The 25,277-nt window shown below is 32.0% G+C and overlaps 1 protein-coding gene across 1 annotated transcript in view; it reads right to left on the bottom strand.

The window, feature by feature from the left end:
* Positions 1 to 25,277, bottom strand: part of LOC308640559 (intermembrane lipid transfer protein VPS13C-like) — a gene marked incomplete at its 5' end in the record, with an annotated part of 103,313 nt that overhangs the window by 35,905 nt on the left and 42,131 nt on the right. Inside the window, 17 exon segments of the mRNA XM_081312422.1 lie at positions 781 to 941; positions 1,350 to 1,614; positions 1,777 to 1,860; positions 1,864 to 1,926; positions 3,233 to 3,319; positions 3,737 to 4,098; positions 4,862 to 4,958; positions 6,170 to 6,399; positions 7,551 to 7,798; positions 9,217 to 9,386; positions 12,135 to 12,247; positions 14,166 to 14,316; positions 18,622 to 18,769; positions 19,899 to 20,203; positions 21,823 to 21,990; positions 22,507 to 22,610; positions 23,665 to 23,781. Of these exon segments, the coding sequence (XP_081168548.1) occupies positions 781 to 941; positions 1,350 to 1,614; positions 1,777 to 1,860; positions 1,864 to 1,926; positions 3,233 to 3,319; positions 3,737 to 4,098; positions 4,862 to 4,958; positions 6,170 to 6,399; positions 7,551 to 7,798; positions 9,217 to 9,386; positions 12,135 to 12,247; positions 14,166 to 14,316; positions 18,622 to 18,769; positions 19,899 to 20,203; positions 21,823 to 21,990; positions 22,507 to 22,610; positions 23,665 to 23,781 (2,873 nt within the window).

Genomic DNA, 25,277 nt, shown 5'->3' with positions numbered 1-25,277 from the left:
TAAACTTGAGATCTAAATAAAAATTAAGATATTCACATACTCCTATAATTACATGCTTATGTTTATTTTAGTTTATCATACTATCTTTCAAATATGCATTGCTCTTTGACAATTTCAGTCAGATTTTCTCCATTACAACCATTTATGTATGCATCATATGACTAAACTAAATAGAAGAGCAAAAGCTATTTGAGAAGTACAGTATAAGTCTATTCTTGACTACAGTATATTTGCTGGAATCAATAATAAAGAGAGATTAATTGCCAAAATTTGAAATCTTTTCAATTTTTATCTGATGTTATAGAAATGAAGAAATGTCCTTTTGCTGATCATATATTGATCAGATTCCAAAATCTATAATAATGTGCAAAAGAAGAAAAATGTTTAATAAAGCCTTAAAAGTAGAAAATATTTATAGATTAAAATGCTAAATTCTTTTCAGGAAAGTAGATAATTTCAATATTTCTTCATATGCACTTGAAAAATGTGATTCCAAATATTGTACAAAGAGAATGAACTATTATCCTATTCTACAACTAACGATAATTACAATATTCCTCAGTTCTGAATTTTTAAAAGAATACAAAACAATTTCATTAATTTAAAAGCAGAAGATAACAAATGTATCAGACATTTAAAATAAAGAATAATACAAAATCAAGTTATAGAGTAGGAGCCTTTTCAGTGCACTATAATGAAGTTCTACTATATATTCTTCTATTCGGCTAAACAATATTTTCTGCTTTAGAGAAAGTGACACAATTCACTCTAAAGCATTACCTGCAGGGGAGAACGCAGGGTAATTACTTTATTCCCTTCAGTTGCATCAATCTGTACCAAGACTGAATCAGAATGACTGGCATTGGGATTCCGTACATTGTACAATCGCCGTCCAGGTCTGGCAACAGGGATGTTTCCAACTTCTGTGTATCCATGCGGTACTAAGACAGAGCATAAGTGAAAATAAGTACAAATATTTACTCATTAATAATCATCAGCACCTCAAAATAATGATGAATATTTTATAGAATTTGAGAAAGTAGTAATTACTGTCAATATTTTAGGACTTCGGAATATCATTATTTTCTCTCATTGAAATCTTATTCTTTTTGAAGCATACTATAAGTTGTATTACTAAAGAACATTGAAATAATCTAGTTTTGCAAAGTATTTCTTGAGTTTAATCTTTTTCAAGTTTAGAAGAAAATAAGACATTAGTTTATTAATTATTTACTCTAAGCCTTTAGAAACGTTGTCTCCCAAGATATCTGGTGCAAAATGTTTCTTTATCTCTTATCAAAAATAAGCCCACAGCAATTCCTAAGACACTCTTAAAATAACTAGCATACCAAAGGTCAGTGTGAAGAAGGAGCTTTCTTGACGGTTGAGTACACACACTTTCCCTTGATGTAAAGGTTCCATGCTGGCATATTCCAGCTCCAAGTTCTGACCAGCATCCACATCATAAATGCCACTTTTCTCAGGGGGGCCCATCACTCTGAGATTACGATTTGGTTGCACCTTAATGGGAACACCTACAGCATTTTTTACCATAAAAGGAGCCCTGTCTTTTAAGGAGTAGTCAAAAGTAGAAGCAGCACCCTGTGAAAAACCCTGAAAAGGAATAAATCATCATCATTTTTACAATATGTATATTTCTTTCAAACATTTTACCACTACTACACATTTTTTAACTAATTTTGATGACAAAAAATATCCATACATGTTTCATTCTCAAATTCTATTTAATATATTCCAAACAAGAATCAAACATACTTTTGCTAAATTGTTGAAACCACTAAGACAACTTTTGGATATTGTTATATTCATTGTATCTCCTGAAGAAATATGAATTGCCATTTATGGCTCAGGAATAAAATCATCTCCTGGCATCAAACTTTTATCCTGTATTGGGTTCTTCTTTACCTATAATTAAACAACATAACAAATTTAAGTTATCAGTCAATAATAAAATTAAAATATAGTATTAAATTCTTCTAAATTGGTTGCTTTACATTAAGGCTTTTCAAGTCTCATTTTTCAAAAATATTCAGAGCTTCCCACTGACTTAGTGCAGATGAGAAATCTTTCTTTCAGTGCATAATCCATGGGAAGATGCTTTTTAGAACCATAACATGAAACACTCAAAGTCAGCTACTAGACTTGCCTCCTGTGGATCTCCCAGAGTACAACTAATTACTTAGTGTGGCCTAAGTGATGATTATGAGTTGATTAGCAACCTAAGACAGCCCCAAAGTCTACATTAGTCCTTATATGGTGGTATCATCTGGAAATAAGTTTTTTCCTTCTGTTTTCTACAATTAACACATATACAAAAGTAATACTAGCTTTCAACCAGCCATCAGATTCAACCTGTTGCAGTATCACAATCATGTTTTTATTCTAATAACATTTCAAAAAGCTGTAAAACATTCTTTGTTAGCCTCTTTACATCAGAGAGACAAATACCACTTCTACTTCATTCAAAGAAAACTGGGATCACAAGTTAAGTGAGTTCTCAACTTTAAGAAAAGAATTGGCTATGCCAGTTTCAGTGCACAACTCCTCAGTCAGGAGGCTTCCTAGGAGGTATGCATTGACAATTTATTCAGAGTATATAACACCTTCCCGTTATTCTAGAAATTGTGCTTTGGTATATAGGCTTCTGAAGTGCTCTCAAGTAATACCATAAAGAAGTAATACAAAAGACTTGTTCATAAATAATAATAAAATTCTCTCTCCACTTTTTTGGTCTGTCTCTTAAAAATCACTGAATATCTCAAAGAGCTTCTAAATTTATCTGAGTTACATCTACCTATATCCACACTATTCAAAATGAAAATATAGGATTTTAATACACATTTGAAAATGTTATATTTAAGTTATTTAATGAAAAATAACTATATACAATATATAAATAGTGAGAAATGGGGCATTTACAAATCTCTTCAGCACCTGCCTTAAGAGATGAACTCTGATTTCTATTGTACTCAATCTGGCTCAATATTGTATTCAAGAAGTCCCTTGGAAACTCCATAGTTCATTCATGAGAGAATGAAGACAAAAATGATATGTTATGACTGAGTATTACCATGAAAAGAGTTTTAATCACATGGACCCCTTGAAATGGCTTCAAGGATCCTGGACTCCATCTTGCAAATCCCTGAACTAAAAAATATTAATAAATATACAGAGTATCACTCTATACAAAAATATTTTATGGTTTCCTTACATTAACCTTTAAATTCCATTGTCGCTTCTCCTCCACTCTCTCAATCAGTGGCTCCCACACAGCATGGATTTCATTGTAATAGTGAACCTGAAAAGTCAGAATTATAAGTTAGTCTTTCAACTTTAATTATATAACTCTGTAACCAGCATAGAAAAAAAATGTCAAAAACCATTTATAAACCCCACTGAAAGATACAAAAAGTGTCAAGTGTATTTCCCTTTATTCTTTCTTTATTGTCTTAAACAAATTATTTAGCCAAAGATTTCTTAAAATCAATTCTCACAATACAATTATACATCAATTTATACAAATTAAATGTTAAAATATATTATCTATTCATATATGTATTTGTTGTTACCATGCATAAACAAAAAATATATTATCTATTCATATGTATTTGTTGTTACCATGCATAAACAATAGCAACAAAAAATCTCATCTCTTGATTCTACAATTGTACTTTCAAGAAGTTGGCTCTGAAGGTTCTAAATGATGTATCCATACCTGTAGTGTCATGTCAGCTGCAGCAGCCATCAGAGAAGTCCAATTTTTAATACTGCCTGAAAACTTAGACTCTGCCAGTAATAAAGGTACTGTTCGATGCCCAAGGCCACATTCTAAGGTAATCTGAACTGATTCCACAGTAATAGCACAATTTTCCTCTATCCGTGGTTGTTCACTGTCTCTGAAATTTTCGGTTAATTCTGTTGCGAAGTCAACACCAAGAAAACAAGCGTTATAATCACTAATAGATCTGACATCCCAAAGATTTTCCATTTCCTTAGATATGTCTTTAGATTCATCTTCTTTTGCCTTTGGAGACATAGCAGCCATGATTGTCATCACAGTATTAAGAATTATGAGTGAGATATTTATAAAGGAAAGCAGAAAAACATTTAGAACAGATTCTTTCCCAGATGAGAAGAATTAATACATATATGATAGAGCATTAAAATTAATTAAAATTTTAAATACATTAAGTTCACAGCTAGAGAAAACATATTATTGGCATCAACTATCTAATTTTTGCATCCTTTGGAAAGAAAGAAAAATGGATTTCAGAAAACATTCTGAATTTCCATTTGTAACTGGGCACAAAGTCATATTTAAAGAATCTGAATGCCACTGAAGAATAGAGAATTTTTTCAATCCTTTAAATTAAAAAAGCAAAATCTAAGAAGTTATTTCTAGCACACACCTGTCATTACAAATACTTTGTAAGTCAAATAAAGCATTTAATCACTCACTTATTAAACTGATTCAAATTTCACATCAAATAAAAGTCTAAAAGTAATTTATTTCAAATGAAGTAATGGCAACCTCATCTCACCACCCTTTCTTCCCTCTTTTTCTCCCCATTTCTCCTCTCCCCTCCACATGCATGCAAATATAATTGAGAAAACCACTCTGATCTTTAAAAAATATTAAAAAGTATCCTTTCAAAGGAAATCAAAATAAACATTTACATTAAAGAAAATGTCTTTTAATGTTAGAGGTCTTTAATTTTTCAAGATGACTAACATAATGCTGTAGTGTTAAGAGACATCAAAAGATACCATTTTAAGTAACTGCAAATATACAACATTGTTAGAAAAATAAGAATTTACACCCAAAGAACATGATAGGTACTAACCTTAATTATAAATTCTTTAACCATAATGTTTATGTTTTGTTTTCCTGAGGCCCATGTACATTTTTCCATAAATAATGAGCAGGGCTGTAAGACCTAGAAACAAATAAATGAAATTCACACTTCCTTAGTAACAGTTTCAGTAAATGTGTAACAGACCCTTATGAGAGCTACCTCTTACTCAAGCTTACTATTAAAAGCAAAAAAGGAAATCAAATTAACTAAGAACTTTGTAGGAGGGCTTCTGTGAACTATGACAAATCTATGAACATTGTTAAAGAACATTTAACAGTTCTCATAACTTTTTTCATTCTAAATTGTTAAGTAACAATGCAACTTATTATTAGAAGTTTAAAATGTTTCCTTTTGCTAAAATATTTTCATTGAGACCCTCTGTAAAATATATTTTTGAGATATCTATAAAAATGAACTAATAACTGTAGTAAGGTAGATACATGACCATTTTCAGATAATTAACAATTTAGTCTTGAATACCACCAAAAGTCCTTATTAGAATGAATCTCAAATCTTCGAAACTGATTAAAATGATGAAGTCTATATTCTTATTTACAATTAAAGAAACAAAATAATTTTGCCCCAAACTAAAAGGGGTAATTACTATGGCATAATAATTTTGAAAAAATTAGGATGAGCTTTCAATGAAGTGATTACTATAAGCCTTCTGTGATATATCAAAAGATGATCTGTCAAAGAACATTTCATGATAAAGTATAGATGAAGCCTAGAACTATATTTTTATGCAAATCTCTCAGCCCACAAATTTTTAAAAATTTAAACTAACACTGCCAATGAGTCAAATAACAGTGGTCCTTTTATCATAAAAATCATCACTAACATTAAAAAATAATTGGTGTTAAGTGTTAATTAACTAAAATCATATTTTTCAATAATGATATGAAAATAACTGAAATTAACTTTTAATAACAGAAGAATACCATCTATTTTGGTTCTCTGACTCCAAGTAAATTTTTCATTTCAAGATTAAATACTCATTCATTCTCTTATTGGGCATACCACAGCGAACAAAACAATAGCTAAAACAAAAAATACTGATGTGTACTACAATTCAAATACTATTTAATAGAAGATAATATAAAGAAAACTAGTCTGAAGGTAACTCCTACTTTTATTACCAGCAGCTATAATTAAGTTATTTAACATCTTTGGAACTTAGTATCCTTATCTGAAAAACCCCAAGGTTTTAGTAAATAATCTGTAAAGTCCTTAAGAGCTCTCCTACTTAGAATTCTGCCCTTCTCAAAATTATGATCCAAGGCAATTCTTACTGTGGTAATGTTTTTCCCTCTCTTTTCTCTGAGAAAAGGGCAAGCGAGCACTTTCAGATCTCTCACAGAAGCTTCCATTATTTGCTCAAGTTCAGATGTTGACAGAGAGAGGTTACACTGGAAAGAAGCTGTCAGAGCAGGAGCATCAGCCTTTGTCAGGTTGGCAACAAACACCACTTCCGGATCTGTGATCATGGCCTTTAAAGTTATATTTGGTCTTATAGAATCATCTGAAGAAACAAAAAAGGGAACAAAAATTTTTTAAAGTAAATTTTCACTTATCTACACATCATCTACTAGTTACTAAGTTGTTCTCAATATTCTTAATATGATGGATATGTTGAAGTTAATACTAGTAATTGGTTTATCAACACTAATTATTAAATGATATTATCAAATGCTGATTGTACAAGAAAACATAATTTGAAACCTGTTTAAAAAAGATCATTCTCACTTTGATATTTGATTTAGTTGGGAATAATGGTGTTTTGAAATTCTTGGGCCAGAATTAAGGTATGTGCCTGTATACACATATGATAATGTATTATGCTATGCTGAAGCAGCAAGGAGGGGAAAACTAGAGAAAGAACTATCAGGGGAAAAAAAGACGCTGGTAAAGCAGTTAAACTGTCATCATTTGGTTTCATCCCAAACTATATAATCAGTATCATATAATGTATAATATAAATATATTTAATGGGGCTAGAGATGTGGCTCAGTGGTAGAGCACTCATCTAGCACATGCAAGGCCCTGGGTTCGATCTTCAGCACCACATAAAAATAAAATAAATGTATTGTGTCCAAATTACAACTTAAAAATAAATAAATAAATAAATTTAATATGTAAATAACTACAGAGATATCAAGAATGATTATAACTTAAGAAACATTAAAAGTAAATGGAAAAATAACATTTGACCTTGCCAATAAAAGTTAGTTTTCCAATCTTGTTGGGTGCTGCACTGGAGGAAAAAAATGCCTGATCTTAAATAATTATAAATGAATACAGAAAATCACTGATTTACTTGGTAATGCTAGAATATAAAAAATTACAGAGTTGAAAGTGACTTCAGCATACATCTAGGTCTGACACTGGTAAATTTTCTGACACTTTAAAGTATTAAAAGGTGATAGGGTAGTCATGCTAGGTCTCATTTTATCTTTTCAATTGCTCTTCAATGTGCTACAATTCTTTAAAGTCCAATATATTTCTACTATACCTTGCTCTTCAAAATATTTTCTCACTAAAGCTCTTATGTAGAATATGTTTAAATTTGAAAGTCTAATTTACTTTCTCAAATTCTCTACTACTCTTTTCTTCTGTTTGTAACTTTTGTTAAAAAGCACAAGTAGTCATCTCTAACAGGTAAATTCTGCTAACCTTTCTCTATCTTGACTTTTCCTGTGGCAGTCTGTCTTGGTGGAATCTGTATTTCTTTTGCCATGTTTTCAGGATTCTGCGGCATGGCTTTGATAAAGAAATCTGCCACAGTCATCAGAAACTCCTCACTGGCACATACATATAGCTTGTCAAGAACAGCTTCAATTTGACTTCCATTTTTGTCTTGTTTGTAACTTATATAAATCATAGAACTGTTGTTATCTTGGTCATTCTTTTTGTCTATCATCCTGAAACAAACAAACAAACACCATTCATTATTTTAGTTCTGCTGAAATAAAAAAGATGAAAGTTTTCCTATACATTTTAATGATCTTTCTTTCACCTTTCAGTTTATAATCTGAATAGAAAACAGGACAGTGTTAACTGGTATGTAATTACCTAATCAGCAACCAAGACATGGTCTCCTAATCCCCAAAGTAAGATTTATGTGATTAAGCAATAACAGAATATTTTAATTAGAATGCAATATTAGAAACACCAATGATTGGGGCTGGGGTTGTGGCTCAGAGGTACAGTGTTTGCCTCCCGCACATGGGAGGCTCTGGGTTCCATCCTCAGCACCACATAAAAATAAATGAATAAAATAAAGATATTATGTCCAATTAAAAAATAAATATTAAAAAAAATAAACAGCAATGATTGCTGGAAACAAATTTAGGCAATTAACAAAACATATCAATGTGGTTCATAAAATTTATAAGACAACCTCTATTTTATTAAATAAAATCTTGCTAAAGGAATTTATTTCCAAAGATTATCCTATGCACTTTTATTTGAAAGTATGCACTGAAACTCAAATCAGCAAGTGTTTATTAAGTGTCTTCACAAATAGTTCTTACACATCTTCACATGGTCTAGGAATACCAGACTACCAAACAGATGGTAGCATTTATCAACCTTACCTACAGAGTTGTGGACTGCTAGATATGAAATTTAAAAACTAGAAAAGCTGTGTTCATAAAAGCACTCTTTCTTAATTTATTAATTTCTCAGAAAAATAAAGAACTCAGAACTATCCAGTATGCATTCAGTGAAGTCCAACTTTAGTAACACAGGTTTTTATCCATTAAAAAAAAATCAAGTACAAAGTATTATGTGTCACATTAGAGAAAGGAATACAAATATAATTAGACTATTGTAGTCAGATATTTTTCCTCTTTATAGTAGGCTGATCTATGTTAAACTTTCAAAAACTACGTTGATAATGTTATCATTCTAGGGATTCAATTCCTATTAAAAGTAAAACAAAATTTGTAGAATTGTTTTGAAAGACACAGGCCAATATATATATATATATATATATATATATATATCCATAGCTTTAAGACTGCCTATAGGAGAAAATTTGGGAAAATATGTTACCAACATATCACTCATATGGATTTAACAATTAAAATTCATATTCTCTTAGTCCTCATTTTCAAGATGGTACTCCATTTTACTAATAAACTTCCCTTTCATTTAAACTAAATTAAATCAAATATAAAGCTAAATCTGATATTAGCACTACTTCTTAATGCAATTCAAATCACAAAGTATGACCAGAAGACAGAGATCTCTTTTGATGATCCCACGCCCAAATGCCTGGTAACAATACCAAATGCAAAGTCAACCTTAATGTACAGCAAATTCAGGACTGACAAACCTTGATGTTGCTCTCTCAATGCCTTCTCTGAGATCATCAAGGGTGCATGTCTTAAGTTTAAGGCTGACATTCACTGAACGATCCTTGAACATCTTCCCTGCAGAGGCCACCAGATACAGTCTGAGCTCACCAAGACAGAAACTGTCATTATGAAATGTGAGTTTGGATTCCTGTGGTGTATTTTTCAAGCAAAAAAATAAATTATCTTTAAATATTACATACTTATTTTTAAACATATTTCTTAATTCAGAGCCTAAAAACAAATAAATTTTACAGATTTTTAAAAGTATTAGTGCTGGAACACACAAATGGATCCAAGAATAATATGCATGTTTACGAATATAGACATGTATACAAGTAAATACATGTATGTATGTACTGACATTCAACAATGGTTAATATATAAAATTAACTTGATACACAGTCTGATGCAAATAAAAATAACCATGAAACATTTGTGTCAGTTAATCACATGATCTACTAAATATTTAAAGAGCTCTTTTATTTAAAAAAAAGTGATAAGAACTATGGAGTTTATGAGAAAGGACCAGGTTGATAGGTGATCTCCATGAGCTTACAGATTAAAGAAACATCACAAAAACACAACTGTAAATTGTGAATGATAAAATACCTTGTGATAAATAGTAATTTTATTATTATTTATATCTTTCCACATTTCAATATTATCAAATATTGGATATAAATTCCAAATTTATTCAATATTAAGTGACTAGGTAAAGAATATATATAATGAATACTAAAAAGTCAAATAGATCATTATGGGATAGGAAAAATTCATGGAGAAAGTGAGAACTTCACTGCACATTGGCAGCTAAATGGGATTAAATAGCTAAGAGGGTAGAAGACATTCTACATTGGGTAAAAACAGTTGATGTTTCAAGATGCGTTTCAGGGCACCAAGTAGAGTGATTAGGCTTGAACATTCCAATTAAAGGATGCTAGGGAATGAAATTAGAAATAAAAACAGAGGCCTAATTAAGATCTCAAATCTCACAATAAAGATTTAAACTTTTATTTATAAGAAAAGGGGTCTCAGTTCTTACTCCACCATAACACAAAAGTCTAAGTACTCTAAGAAAAATGAGATTTCATAAAGAACAGATTCCATCTAAGAAGCCAAAAGCAAAAATACTTCATGGAAGTAAAGGACAGTCACAGCTTCTCAGTTGGGTCCATGGCCTTGGCGAGAGGTATGCTGGTGATGTGCAATCCTTGGCACACTGGTTACTCTACACCTTCACTATTCCAGACAGTTTATTACACGCAAGTAGGTCAGAATGACATCATTATTGGGAAATTTCTAATACATTTAACTTATAAAAATGGAAATAATTCACAAACTTCTGTTCTGTAATTATGGTTAGAAATGACCTGTGACAATATAATGATCACAACATATAATGTTTCCTAATACAGTTACTGATATAGACAATTTGGACCCACTGGATGTATCTTTGTTGTTGTTGTTATTTGTTTTTTTTTTCCTTTTCATAAAGGGACACATACATAAACACTGAACGTTCCTATGTAGAACGGGAATTCTCAAATGGTTCCATGGATTCACTTAGCACACTGAACTTGTACCAGTGTCTAGGATGGATGAAAGGAAGCCACTGCAGTACATGTGTGAGCCACTAAGGGTCTCAAATAAAGCAATGTGAGAACTGACAGAACAGAACGACATTCAGTCAAAAAAAAAACTGATAGAACTCAGTGTTTAAATGAATAAGAAAAGAGAACAAAGAAGAAGCAAAGAAGATAGCAAGATTCTAAGGCTGGGGAACCAGCAGATGACCATCCTTAAGGGAAATGAAGACCGCATTTAACTGTCCATTTTCTACTAGGTCATTTACTGATGTTTTCATGAATATTAAACATTAGAAATGAAGGCAGTTTACTGCACAAATGACAGACATTAGCACAAAGCTCAACAGCAACAATATATGAATACTATCTAATTTTTAGAAAACATTATGAAATATGAATTTGTGTATAAAAATGAAAATTAACAACAGATACAATGCCTATACATTATATGACATATATTATGGATATTAACATGATATAATTAACTGATATAATAAAATGTTTTTAGAAGACTATATATAATTAATAGCTTTCTAAAATACCAACAATATATTATTTAGTTCAAATCATTATGGCACTAGACTTCCATTTTTTTAATTGGAATCCTTTTTTTTTCTTTTAAAGAAAGAGAGAGAGAATCTTTTTTGTAGATGGACACAACTCAATGCCTTTATTTTTATGTGGTCTGAGAATCGAACCAGGGTCCCGCCCATGCTAAGTGAGTGTTCTACCGCCGAGCAACAATCCCAGCCCAATTGGTATTCTTAATATAAATCTACCATATATAACATCTATTCAATATAAACATAATTAATGCTTATATCATAGATAATAATGAATTTAAAAATAATCATCTAAGGCTCCAAAGCCACTACTAAATTATTTTTATTAAATAGGTTTATATACATACAAATAAATACACAACCTATGTAATAAAATTGAGCGTATAATTAATCACTCATAAATAAAAGTCCTCCATTAGCAACAGTGCAAAATGTGCTTTGGTACTGATGTTACTTAAGAAGAAATGAATCCTGAATGATTTTCCTTAGCATAATAAACACTAAAACAGTGAAGACCTATTAAAAAAATTTTAAAGGGTCATATAAAAAAATGCCAGGGGCTAGGGTTGTAGCTTAGTGATAGAGTGCTTGCCTCACATCTGTGGGGTACTGGGTTTGATCCTCAGTACCACATAAAAAATAAATAAAAATATGTGTCCATCTAAAACTAAGAAATAATATTTTTTAAAAATGCCAATATTCTAAAACAAAGCAAATAATTTTTCTCTACAGAAATTTAATACACACCTGATTGATATCATTGTTATAAAGGACAATGGAGAGAGATTCAAAATGAAAGTCATATTGGAGAGTAACATTCTGGCCCACAAAAGGCTTCAAGTCTGTCAAATGTTCTTGATCTGATAGAACAAAAAGAAACATGAATATGAAATCTAGCAAGATTTTAAGTAGGTATATTGCTTTGTACATATTTAAAAGCTGGGACAATGATTTATTATTCTTAGTTTATATCCAGCTTCCTAATGTTCTTTAACTCATATTATAAGACAATAAAAATGACAAGGATTATTCCATATATTTAGTACAGGGCAAAGTGGCAGAAACAAATTATTCACAGCTTTAAAAAATAGACACTATCTCATACAAAATAATCAAGACAACTTTTTAAAAAGTCCCTCCAAAGTTAGACTTATAACAGAGGTATAATTATAAAGGCACTTTTATCTAACTGATTCAAGCCATTCTCAAGTGATTAAGAAGTTGGAGTACAGAAAAGCCAGATTTTTTGCCCTGTATTAGAGAGCAAAAGATACTCTGCTAGTCAAGCACTCTTCTCATTATCTTTATTTATCTGTATTACCTATTACCTCTATAAGAACAGAATGCAACTGTATTACCTATTACCTCTATAAGAATAGAATGCAACTCAATAGCAAAATATGTCAGGTGGGGAAGCCTTTGGAATTTAGTGAAGACATTTAGAGAAATATTTTAGTCTTTTTTTTTTATAATTTATAATATGATTCTATAATCCTTTTGGAAATTGATTCTAATTTTTCGATCATTCTATAGAAAAGGCCACTCTTGTATAATTTTAACAATGTAAGTCTTCCCCAAGATGGGAAACCCTAGTTTTTTTTCCTCTACTTTTCCTGAAAATAATGTATATTCCAATCTTCATTATTTTGCAGCTTCCACCTGAATTCACAAATTTTCCCAAGGGCCACATCAACCATATAATGAGAACCAGATACAAAATTTGATCACAGCTGAACCTTATGAGATCATTAATCACATAAAGTCTGCCTGTCACGATTTATTCATCTCTACATAGTTTTGGTCTATAACAATGACCTGCTCATCTAGCATTTGTCTACATGGTAGCACAAACCCAACCTGGTGAGGAAATGCTGGCCTCACCAAGCTTATGTAACACCACTGTCTACCAGAAACCTTATTTTGCACACTGTTGTCATCATACGTTTGTGTAATTCCAAAGTATTCCTGGCCTTTCTATAGAAGAAGTAGTGCTGGTGAAATTCTATTAAGTGGCAGCTTTACCAAGTAAGCTGATGGTATGAAAGCATTCTAAATGTCCAAGGAGTAGCCTGTGACCATGTTAAAGACAAGAGGCATTTCATCTCTTTTTAGCCATTTAAATATTAACCTATTTACAGTTTAATAAAACATTTAATAATACCAATGACTGTCAATAAAAAACAAGTAAAAGCATATTTCATGTAATGTGCTTAAGAAAGAAGAAACATATTTTAGAAAAATTATCATTTAAAAATGGTTGAATTTGAAAGCTTCAGTAACTTTTAAAAGTTCAGTTTTAGTAGTCTGAAGATTCTCTGATATATCTGATTATATCATTTTCCCATAAAGTCAGATCTAAAGCTGTTACTATGAAAGAATGCATTCCTTTCTCATGGTTCTGACCTGTTAGCATAATTATATCACACAAAGGGCCTTTTCTCTCTACATTATTTTCCGACCTTACTTCACTGTATGCCCACTTTGATTTTTCTCTCAAGGTATACACTACCTCAGTGCCTACTGAATTCACCTTCTAACAACTATATGCAAATAAGCATCATGCAATCAAGGACAGATAACCCTTCCTCCTGTAGCATACAATGGGCACACCCCCTTCTCCAGGGGATTAAAGAAGCAAATCTGGCCCTAGCAGATTTTCCACAGTAAACAATATGATAATGAATCAATTTATACCACATTATGCTGGACAACTAAAATATACTAAATATAAATATCACATGGACAATAATCACTGCAAAAATCTTCATGGATTTATACCTTTGAGGAAGACAGGACCACTCAGAACATCTTTCCTCACTCTTACAGCCTCCTGTACAGATTGTGTAGGGATTGGCTGTGAAGAAGCTTCTCCAAGGTTTTCCAGCAAAATTTTCATTAAAACTGTTAAGTCATCTTCACTGAGAGCAACCTAAAAGCCACCAATAATTTGTTAACAGAAAGTAATAAAAAATCCAGAATATGATGTCTATCTCAATGTATGGTTCCTCAAATTAAACAACTGTTCATGTCATTTATTTATTTATTTATTATTTTTAGTACAGGGGCACTTAACCACTTAACCAAGCCCAGATTGTTGGGTTTTTGTTTGTTTGTTTTGTTTTTTTCTTTTTTGAAGACAGGGTCTCGCTAAGTTACTTGGGGCCTCCCCAAATCTGCTCATCTGTTTTAAAAAGAAAGACAAGAAGCTGTGAGAACAAACATCAGAAAAAAAAAATGTGATCTTGTTTAGTATGGGACTTCCTCTCTGTGTAAACAAACTTTTGCCTCTTCCCACAGCCCAGTCCTTGACTCTGCCACTCCCACACTCTTCCTGCCTGGCATGTGACTCTGGTGCTCTGTTCCTAGACATGAGCTGTTCCCATTCCTGTCTCTCCATTCTGCCCCTCTTCTCACCCAGGACCAGCTCCCTCTTCTGCATTATTTACTCCCCTCCATATTCAACGTCAGGAGAGTCCTGTTCAGTTTCTCTTGTTATGTGGTTGTATTCTCAGTACACATTCATCTGGACATACAAAAACAATCTATTTAATTTATTAAAAGTAACACCTCTAGAATAATAACAAATACACCTAACAAGTATTTTTTTAAACCAAAACATACACCAAGAAGGCAACATCCTATTAATCTTTTACCTTTACAAAGGGTATGAGTGACCCCCCCTACCAAAAAAAAAAGGACAAAGCTGCCAAGTCAGGTAGATCCCTATCAGCTTTACCAGATTCAAGTTTTGCTGTGGCCAAGATTCTCAGCTTCCTCAATTCAAGTCTTTTATTCTTTAAAATAGGAATAAAAGTATCTTCCTCACAGGTAGTTGCAGAATAACGGGAAGTAGCTCAAAATTTCCACGTCCATTAAGACTCATTAAATTAGTATTTCCTGTGAAGCTGCTTATCCTTCCACCTTTTGTAAATTTTCCCTACAGACACAGTGGTCCAAAAGGTTTGTTTTAAGTTTTCATACATAATTTTACACAAGCAAGCATACATGCACAGTACTTTCTCCTCTGAATGCCACAGTAAACTCTGTCCCCAGAGTTAAACTCTATGGCCTGGAAAATTAGTACTTCATTGCTTAATGGAAAATAGAGAGATATTTTAGCACAAGGTAATGGTCAAGAACTTGTTTGTAGCAAGCCCCAGTCCTCAGATAATAGTTGTGACACTGGTACCTCAGAAATTCCATTCCTGGATTTGAGCCTTGCTCCCTTTTCCCTGTCTCCTGTTTCCCTATCTCCCCACCTCCATTCAGCCTTTCCTCTCAGCAAGTACCAGCATCTTCTACATTATTTATTCTCCTTCAAATTCAAATACAGGGAGAGTGCTATTCAGTTTTTGGCTCCCACTAAGAAGTAAAAAGATTTTCTCAATTTCACATTGCTACATGTAATATCTTGTGATACCAATCAAGATATTACAGCTGCCTGAAGCTACTTCAGGATTTCCAGTTTGCTGTGGATAAAATGAACAACTGTATTAGATGTCAGACTGACCTTCAGTAAGTACAAATTACAATTATAAAAGGTAGCCCTACAGTTCTCTAAGAAAAGTCAGTGGAAACAACCTGTTGGTATTGGTCACCTAATGCTCTTTCTTAGCTACTCCTCAAACACAGAAAAAACTATACAGTCCATGAACAAAGAGTATTTAAAGAAACCTAGATCACTGACAATTTAGGCAGTGAAAACCTTATCTGCTGTGGCTGCATTGTTGCATTAACAAGGGTTATCTTTGGGCTGAGGATATATAGCTCAGTTGTGCTTGCTTCAGAGTGCTTGCCTCCCATGCACAAGGCTCTGGTTTCAATCCCCAGCACCACAAAAAAATAAAAAATAAGAAAAAAAAGAAAGGGTCACTTCGGTTATAGTCATAATCACACTTTGATGTTAACATGTTCTGCTACTTTTTTTTGTTTCTTTTAGAATATTTCAAGCACAAAGGAAAAGACAGAGTACACTATAATCAATCCCTATGTATCTACCACCTAGCTTTATCAAATCTTATCAAGTTGCTAAATTTCCTTCAGATCTTTATCCCCTTTAAAAATACAGTTGAAGTCCCATGTGTACCTCTGTAAGATTATACTCCCTTCTACTTTCATCCCCATGGGAAGACACTATGCTAAATAATTATTTACTACTACTGCATGCCTTATAAACTATATATGTACATATATATGTCATATGTACCCATACACACACACACACACACACACACACACACATATATGTATGGCATTGCCATGCTGCAATTTTCAAATAATACAGAACTATCTTATCATTTTGCAATTTCCTTTTTTTCATTTTTGTATTTAACGTGTATTCATCTGTTTCATGCAGTTCTTAGTCATTCATTTTATATGCTTTACAATGTGCATACAGGGAAAGATTCTCCTACTGATAAGATATTTAGGTCTTACTTTGGCTTTCAGTAAACTTATAACTACATAATCTCTGCAAAGAGGGGTCAAATATTAGTCCTGGAATCTACTTTCTTCTAAGAGAGGATACTTATACTATGAAATAGAAACTATACAAAGAATATCCCCAAAAGACATAATTCAATAAATTCTTTCCATATACTATTTTGACCAATACATACATACAGAAACTTTCATTTCCCCAAGATCCAATTTTAATTTCTTTCCTAGTAGAATTTTACTACTTTCACCCTTTCTATGTTATCTCAGAACCAACTTGAAAGTAATCACAGATATCAAAACTACTAAACTACTAAATTTGCATACTGTTCAATCACTCTCTTATCCCAATCTTTGATGTTTGGCTTCAAACTGTTTCACACCTAAGAATCACAGAAATCTTATACTTCCATGATGACCTTTGACCAGTCTCACCTACTTCTGTGAGCTGAACCTAACCAGCTAACTTACCATCAAAAATACTGCTGCATTTATATGGTTACCAAATAAATACACTTGCCTATTCAGCATAATGTTCACTTTTCTTACTAAAAGGAGGTTTTTACACATAAAAATACTACAAAATCACTGTACTTAATATGTACAAATATTTCCAATCAAATTTTTTTTAAAAAAAAAACACAACTAAAGTGCTTTTGAATGTGTTTTATGAACACCACTCTGCACTCTCTTACAATTTAGCTATGTTATGACTTTAGTAAAATTTTCCAAAATTTAGACTAATATTTTCAGTAGACTCCAATAGGTCTGATTTATACTTTTGGCTGACTTTACCAAATATCTAACTAAAATGAAGTAAAGAAAGTCAGAATGACAGCTATTATGAAGACAAGCAACAATAAGTGTTGGCGAGGATGTGGGGAAAAAGGTACACTCATACATTGCTCGTGGGACTGCAAATTGGTGCAGCCAATATGGAAAGCAGTATGTAAATTCCTTGGAAATCTGGGAATGGAAACACCATTTGACCCAGCTATCCCTCTCTTTGGTTTATACCCAAAAGACTTAAAAACAGCATACTACAGGGATACAGCCACAACAATGTTTATAGCAGCACAATTCACAATAGCTAAACTATGGAGCCAACCTAGATGCCCTTCAGTGGATGAATGGATAAAAAAAATGTGGCATATATACACAATGGAATTTTACTCAGCAATAAAAGAGAATAAAATTATGGTATTTGCAGGTAAATAGATGGCCTTGGAGAAGATAATATTAAGTGAAGTTAGCCAATCCCCAAAAAAACAAATGCTGAATGTTTTCTCTGATATAAGGAGGTGGACTCATAGTGGGGTAGGGAGAGACAGCATGGGAGGAATAGATGAATTCTACATAGGGCAGAGGGGTGGAAGGGAAAGGGAGGGAACAGAGGATTAGTAAGGATGGTGGAATGTGATAGACATCATCATTCAGAGTACATGTATGAAGACACGAATTGGTGTCAACATACTTTATATACAACCAGAGATATAAAAAACTGTGCTATAAACATGTAATAAGAATTGTAATGCATTCCACTGTCATTTATTTTTTTAAAAAATCAATTAAAAAAGAGAGAGAGAGGGAGGGGATTTAAGCTAGGGACAGGCCGTGAGAGGCACAGGAATAAACACGGACTCAAACAAGAAAAAAAAGAAAGAAAGAAACGTGTGGGAAACAAGGATGACCTCACTTGCAGTTAACAAAATATTCCTTTTTAATACACACTAGAACTGCAATATGATCAATGATAAAAGCCTATCTAGCAATTTTATATTTAATACTACATACAAACCTGCATAGGTTTTAGTTTTCCTTTTATCTCCATCCCTGGAATCTGTAAATACCACGTTGCTGATAAATTCCGTTGTACAGACAAAAGCATGTTGACTGGTTTTAGAATTTCAATGTCATATGGTGGCAAGCCAGACTGCAAAATAGTTCTGAAAGAAAAACAAAAATTTATTATATATTTTAAATATACATTTTTAAATGAGGACTTTCATACTGTGTAACAGCTTCTACATAGACCTTTCCTAAACACTTAAAGACTGGAACCATAATTCTTTTAAAATGTATTTCTTTAAACAAATCAGAATAAATCAGGTTATATGCAGTTATCTAAAATAAAGCCTATATAACACTGATTTCAAAGACATGATTTCCATAGTTTATTACATTACTATCTTTTATAAAGACTGTTTGATATAGCAACTAGCACAATGTTATACCAATAAAATTTAACCCTTCTAAAATTGAAGTATAAAGGAAGTATCGGTATATGTAGCCCATATATATTATTGCTATTCTCCAAAATCAAAGGAAAAACACACCAAAGCTTAAACTAAGTGAACATATGGTAATAGTCACTTTTAGCCTATCTGCTAACAACTACTTCCACAATCAAATAAGTACTGTTGCCATTCAACACAACCAATACTCTCCCATCAAGAAGAAACAACCCTTTAGATACCTCATTCAAAATTACCAAATGTGACAAGATTTGGGAATAAGAAATCTTAAATCTTATCATAATTTAGGAAGTTTTATCCCACCTACAGAAAAGGAAATAGCTATGTGTGAAAGAAAGAAAGAAAGAAAAAAAGAAAGAAGGAAAGAAAGAAGACAAACCATAACAGAAAGAAGGAAGAAAAGCCATAACAATAAATTAAGTATTACTAATTAGCCATATTTTCTCTATTTTTTTTAGATGAGGTCTTGCTATGTTGCCCAAGCTGGTCTTGAACTTGTGAGATTCTCCTGCCTCAGTCTCCCAAGTAGCTAAGAACACATGTGCACCACCATGCCCAGCCAGTAAACTGTAATTTCATAAGTAACTTCTATAGAATAAAAAAAAATTCATATTCTGAATTCTGTAAAACAAAATACAGACTGTGAGGCACACTACTATAAGCCACTGGCCAAAAAAAAAAAAAAATCAATGGTCAGGCTTCCTTAGTTAAAATAAATAAGGACTGGGATCACAAATTATTAGACCATTTTACCTGAAGCCAAAATTCTATGAAAATCCTATGCTTAGGTAAGATTCACAATTGGATTATATATTTATACCTGGACAGCTTCAACTGAGTGAGCTGGACAATCATCGTATCAACAATGGGGGGAAGAGAATAATGTTCCATAGGAACCAAGCTAAATTTGTTTTCAATTCTGATTAAACCCAGATCTGCTATAATAGCATTAGGTGATACTGAAGACTGAGGAATAATGATAACTGGTGCTTTCAAATTGATATCCATCAAAAGGCGGAAACTCTTTTGAGCCAAGTCTTTCATGCTGGAAGCAGCTCTTTCTGCAGCCTGGACTGTGGCTGTGCTCAAAGCTTCTTTGGCAGTTTGGAAATTGTTGAGAAAGTTCTGTTGGAAAAGAATGATGATCAGATTGTTCCCCCAAAAAGACTTTTTTTTTGTACCACAGATTGAATTCAGGGGCACTCCACCACTGAGCCACACCTCTAGCCCTATTTTGAATTTTATTAGAGACAGGGTCTCAGTTGCTTAGCGCCTCGCTTTTGCTAAGGCTGGCTTTAAACTCAAGATCCTCCTGCCTTTGCTTCCTGAGCCGCTAGGATTACAGGTATGTGCCACTATGTCCTGCCATGAACATTCATTTTTAAAGAAAAAATTTCAGAAAGTGTTTACTCTTAAAAAAAAAAAAAACTAACCAAAAGAGATAACATAAAAGAGATGTTACTTGTGACTATGTATACAGAGAAGAATAAAGTCATTAACAGTTATCTCCAGGAAAGAAGAGTTCTTTAACTTTCATTTATATTTTTCAAAATTATTTGATTTTATGATAAATTTTCCAACTTCTCAAAAAATCTTTTTTATTAGTAAATGTTAGTCATGTTAAATTCAAAATTTAAATGAAAGGAATGAGAGAAAGCACCTTATTTCTCCAAAAGTGGGTTCCATTCTATTACTCTAGATCACAGGAATAAAGATTATTCTTAGAAAATAAGGATCTGGCAGCTTTAAAATTTATTTTAAATGTACCAGGCATGAGCACACATTGTTAATTATGTATTACCCTGAATCATTAATAAGAATCAAAATTTCTTTGTTTATATTAAGAAGCATTTCATCTCAATTTCAACTAAAAACATATTTTTCCCAATGGAGAAATGATCATTCTTAGAAGCAATACTCTTTTAACTTTCTTCTTTCTCCCAATACTAGGGATTTAACCCAGGGACACTGAGCTACATCCCTGGCCTGCTTTATTTTTTCATTTTGAGACAGGGTCATACTAAGTTTCTGAGGCTGGCCTTCAATTTGCAATCTTACTGCCTCTGTCTCCTGAGTTTCTAGGATTACAAAGATGTGCCACAAGCCTGGAAAAGCAATATTCTTAATGTTTATCCATTGATAATACAACAGAAACTTAATATCTTCTTCCTAGCTCAAAATAAATGACTTTCTAGAAAAGTGAACTTGATGTTTTGGAAAATTCATGACTGGTAAGTTGTAGTCGGCAGCTCTGTTAAGATGCACAGGCAGATTTAAACTCTTTAGTCCATGACACTTACATGGATATAGTAAAAATGAAACAATTTCATGGTCTTGTTAATCAGAAATACAACCAAAATCTGTAAGTTTCAATATTAGTTTTTCAAATAGCTGATGAGTTTTATTAGAAAGTTCTTCTAGCTAAATACCCTAAGGTATTTCATCAAACAAGTAACACTGAAAAGCCCTAAATTAAAAATTACAAAAATACTTTTAAAATATGTAGCTATATGTTTAAAATATGTAGTTAAAATGTTAGAGAATGGCAGTTTCTATGTTTAAAACAATGATTTAAAAATCAATTTGGTTAACATTATATAAAAGATCTCCTTAACTACAGAATTGTGTTCGGCATCAGGGTTTTTAGTAGATAGCCTGAGAAGTGAAGATTTTGACTATCTAAGGTTCAGGTGTATAGAAAAAATATTTAGGTCTCAATAAGAAATAAATTCATATAAACTTACCAAAAGAGACATGAAGAATTTATGAACATAAACAATTTGAATACAGCCCACTTTGAGACTAAGTTTGCCATCCACTTTAGACATATCTGCATAAGCCTTTCCTTCTGTGGCATCTGGATACAGAGTCATTTGAAATCTGAAGACTTCATCTCCCAAAATAGAGACAGCCTAAAAGTATGCAATACCTAGGCATTACTGCAAATTCCTTATTGCTCTATCCCTTATTATGCAATCCTTGATATATGAAGAAGCAATATATCAATGTAACCCTAAACAATTTTATGAAAAACATTTTATTTAGCAAAAGCTTTTCCTATTTCTATAAAAAACACTTTTTTATTAATAGAAATATCTTCTTTGTTTTTGATTTTTTGGTAGAGCTGGAGATCGACCCACAGCCTCAGACATACTAAACAAATATTCTGTCACTGAGCTACACTACACCCCTAGCCCTTATTATGAAAATATCTGTTACTGAACTGTTCAGAAGTAACTTTTCAAATCACTGTATAGCAGAAGGCTTGGTATACATACAACATGAAAGCCAACTGTTATCAACTGTAACAAAATGCCCAACATGTGACAGACAACTAATAAATGTATACTAAATACACTTATGAATATTAGCATCCCAAAGTCAAAGAAGAAACTAAACTTTAATACAAAAATCTATTTTTTAATTACCTTTTTGTGAATGGACAGCAAATCAACATTTGTAACTATGATATTCTGAAGTCTGGCAAACACATCAGTCTGCTTTGGCTTCACAGATACAGAGGCATCCATTCCTAAGGGAGACATATTATTTATAAACATTTTACTCCATCTAAATGAACCAATTCAGTGGCATTTTAATTCAATAATATACTACCAAGATATAGAATGAATAAAAAAATACTCATTACTAAACATATTAACAGCATCAACTTCCATGTATGAGTCACCCAAGAAAGTTTACAAAACCTTTAAATGCTACATGCATCTCATATATAAAAGTTGTGGAAATGAAAACAAAAACTGTACTTTTTAAAGTACAGTCTTCTAAGATTTCTCTTCAAAAAAATCTGTCATCATAATGTCTAAATGTCTCATAGTGTCTTAAACTGTCCTGCATCTATATTCCCTATAAAACAGATATATGGTGATATCTGTTGAACCGTGCTAATTTTTTTAACTGTTTAAAAAACTGCTTACTGTGTACCAGCCACTTTTCTAAACATTTGTAAATGCATAAGCTTTTTTAATGCTCACCAGAACCCCATGCATAATTATTACTGTCTTCATTCTATAGAAGAAGAAACTGAGACATAAAAAAGTTAAATAATTTGCTCAAAGCTGCCAGTATTAGTTAGTTAGTTAGAACCTTGGCAAATTCTCCAGAACCTATGGACCATAATAACATGCTACCCCATTCTTATATCAAACTAATATAATGGAAATCACTCAATCACTCAGAAAACATCTTTCAGAAACTTTTCCAATGCTATATGTGTACAAAAGACAAGGGAAAATAATGCTAATGGCATTCTTTTCAGTCTGTGAAATGTTATGATATTCGTTTCTCTGTCTAAAGTGATATTATTTTTAAAATGGACACCAAGAAGATACTAAGCCTCAGATATTCTGAAATTTTTAAGTACATAAGGAATGCCTCAAGTCAGTAAGGAATCATAAAAAATATACTTCAAACATTTGAAAGTACACCTTTACAAAGGTTGCATAAGTCTTCAACATAAGTAAACCATAATATGGCTCAGAAGAAATCCATTGTGCACAAGCTCATTTTCCCTGGATACTTATGCAAAGAAATATAAAGACCCACATCAAAAAATAATTACTTACCATGTATTTTAATATCTGCTATGTTACACTTCTGATCACAAACAAAGATATTAAATACATTTAATTCAGCTGTGACCTTTAAATCAAACACATCTTCTTTAGAAATGGTGCTAGATACTGAAAATCAAGAGAAATTTTGTGATCAGCAAAGTAGAAAGATGATAAAAGATGCAAAATAATATCAAATCCACCAAAATAAAACTACATGAAATATTATAAGAAACCCAGAAAGATCTCTGTTAAGATAACATAGTTAATATGAATTTGAATCAATTTTCAAATACTAATTAGACAAAAACTAGCATGTTCCCCTTAAATGAAGAATAAAGGCAATAATAAGACCTTCATGTACTATTTACTAGATAATTTTTTTCATCTTCTAAGAAAAAGATAACCCTCTAAATTCAAATTCTAGAATTATTTTAGTTGAAAACTTTGATTTTGAGCTCCTTTTCATATCACATATTACAGCAAAGAACAATTAATGAAAAATTATAATACTGATGAAGTTATTAAAATTCATAGTACTGTCATTTTAATACATGTTATTTAATTATAGAACCAATTCATTTCTCTATATTATAAGCTACTGTTACTGCTTCATAAAATTTGTACAACAAACTCAATGAAACATGAACACAAAAAGGCTGACGATTAGGGGGAAAACACATAAAATAAGATGTAAGAATCACAATTGAACTGATTACCTTAATCTACTTTAGTGCAGGTCCTGATTAATAAATTTAGAATACACTTTCCTACAAATCTGTCTTACCTGAAGAAAACAGAACCTTCCCACAGAACTGCCAGAGCAGGGGGGTATCAGTCCTGAATCACCAATATGATGACAATTTTTTTTCCTTAACATTTATTTTAGCACAATAAAACCATAGAGACCAAACATGAAAAAACAGACAATTTCTTTGGGTTAATAGTATTTGTAATTCATTCTGAATCTAAATACTAATTTTTCACTGAACTGTACTTTGTATATGTCATATAAATGTTAAATAAAGAAGAGGTATTTCTCAGGATATTATCTCTTAAAGATATTACTGTGGCAAGAAAATACATTAAAGACAAAGAAGGTAAAACTCTTTTACTGCAGTTTTAACAAAATAATTGCTCTGTTCCATGATTTAAAAAAAAATCAGATCCCTGTATCAGATCTAGTAGTACTAACAGTTTTATACTTAAGATGCCAGTAATTCAGATGTCAAACTGGTAATGGTCTGAAAATTAAATTATTCGATGTTAGACATTTAAAATATACAATATGAAAAATTAATTCAATGATATTGGCCTAAAAACAGGCCAATGTATCTTTATTCACTCAGGATACTTCCATCTCTAACATTTCATAGCACAAGTCATATGTCTGAGGAATATGTGCTCAAATTTATGTGTGATCAAAATATGGATTTGGTTAGAAACCAAAGTGAGTGTCTTCCTTCTGTGACATTCCTTCTTTGGTACCCACAAAGCCCTTATAATTGTTGAGCACAAGGCAGGACTAATGGACCTTTGTTCCATGCATGATTGTATTCATATTTTAACTTTTCTCACTTTCATTGAACTAAAAACTGCAAAAATATGTCAATGCAAATTATATA

The sequence above is a fragment of the Spermophilus citellus genome (assembly GCF_964194105.1).
Source record: "Spermophilus citellus genome assembly, contig: SCAFFOLD_130, whole genome shotgun sequence".
Taxonomy (NCBI): Eukaryota; Metazoa; Chordata; class Mammalia; order Rodentia; family Sciuridae; genus Spermophilus; species Spermophilus citellus.
This window is presented reverse-complemented; position numbering and strand designations above follow the sequence as displayed.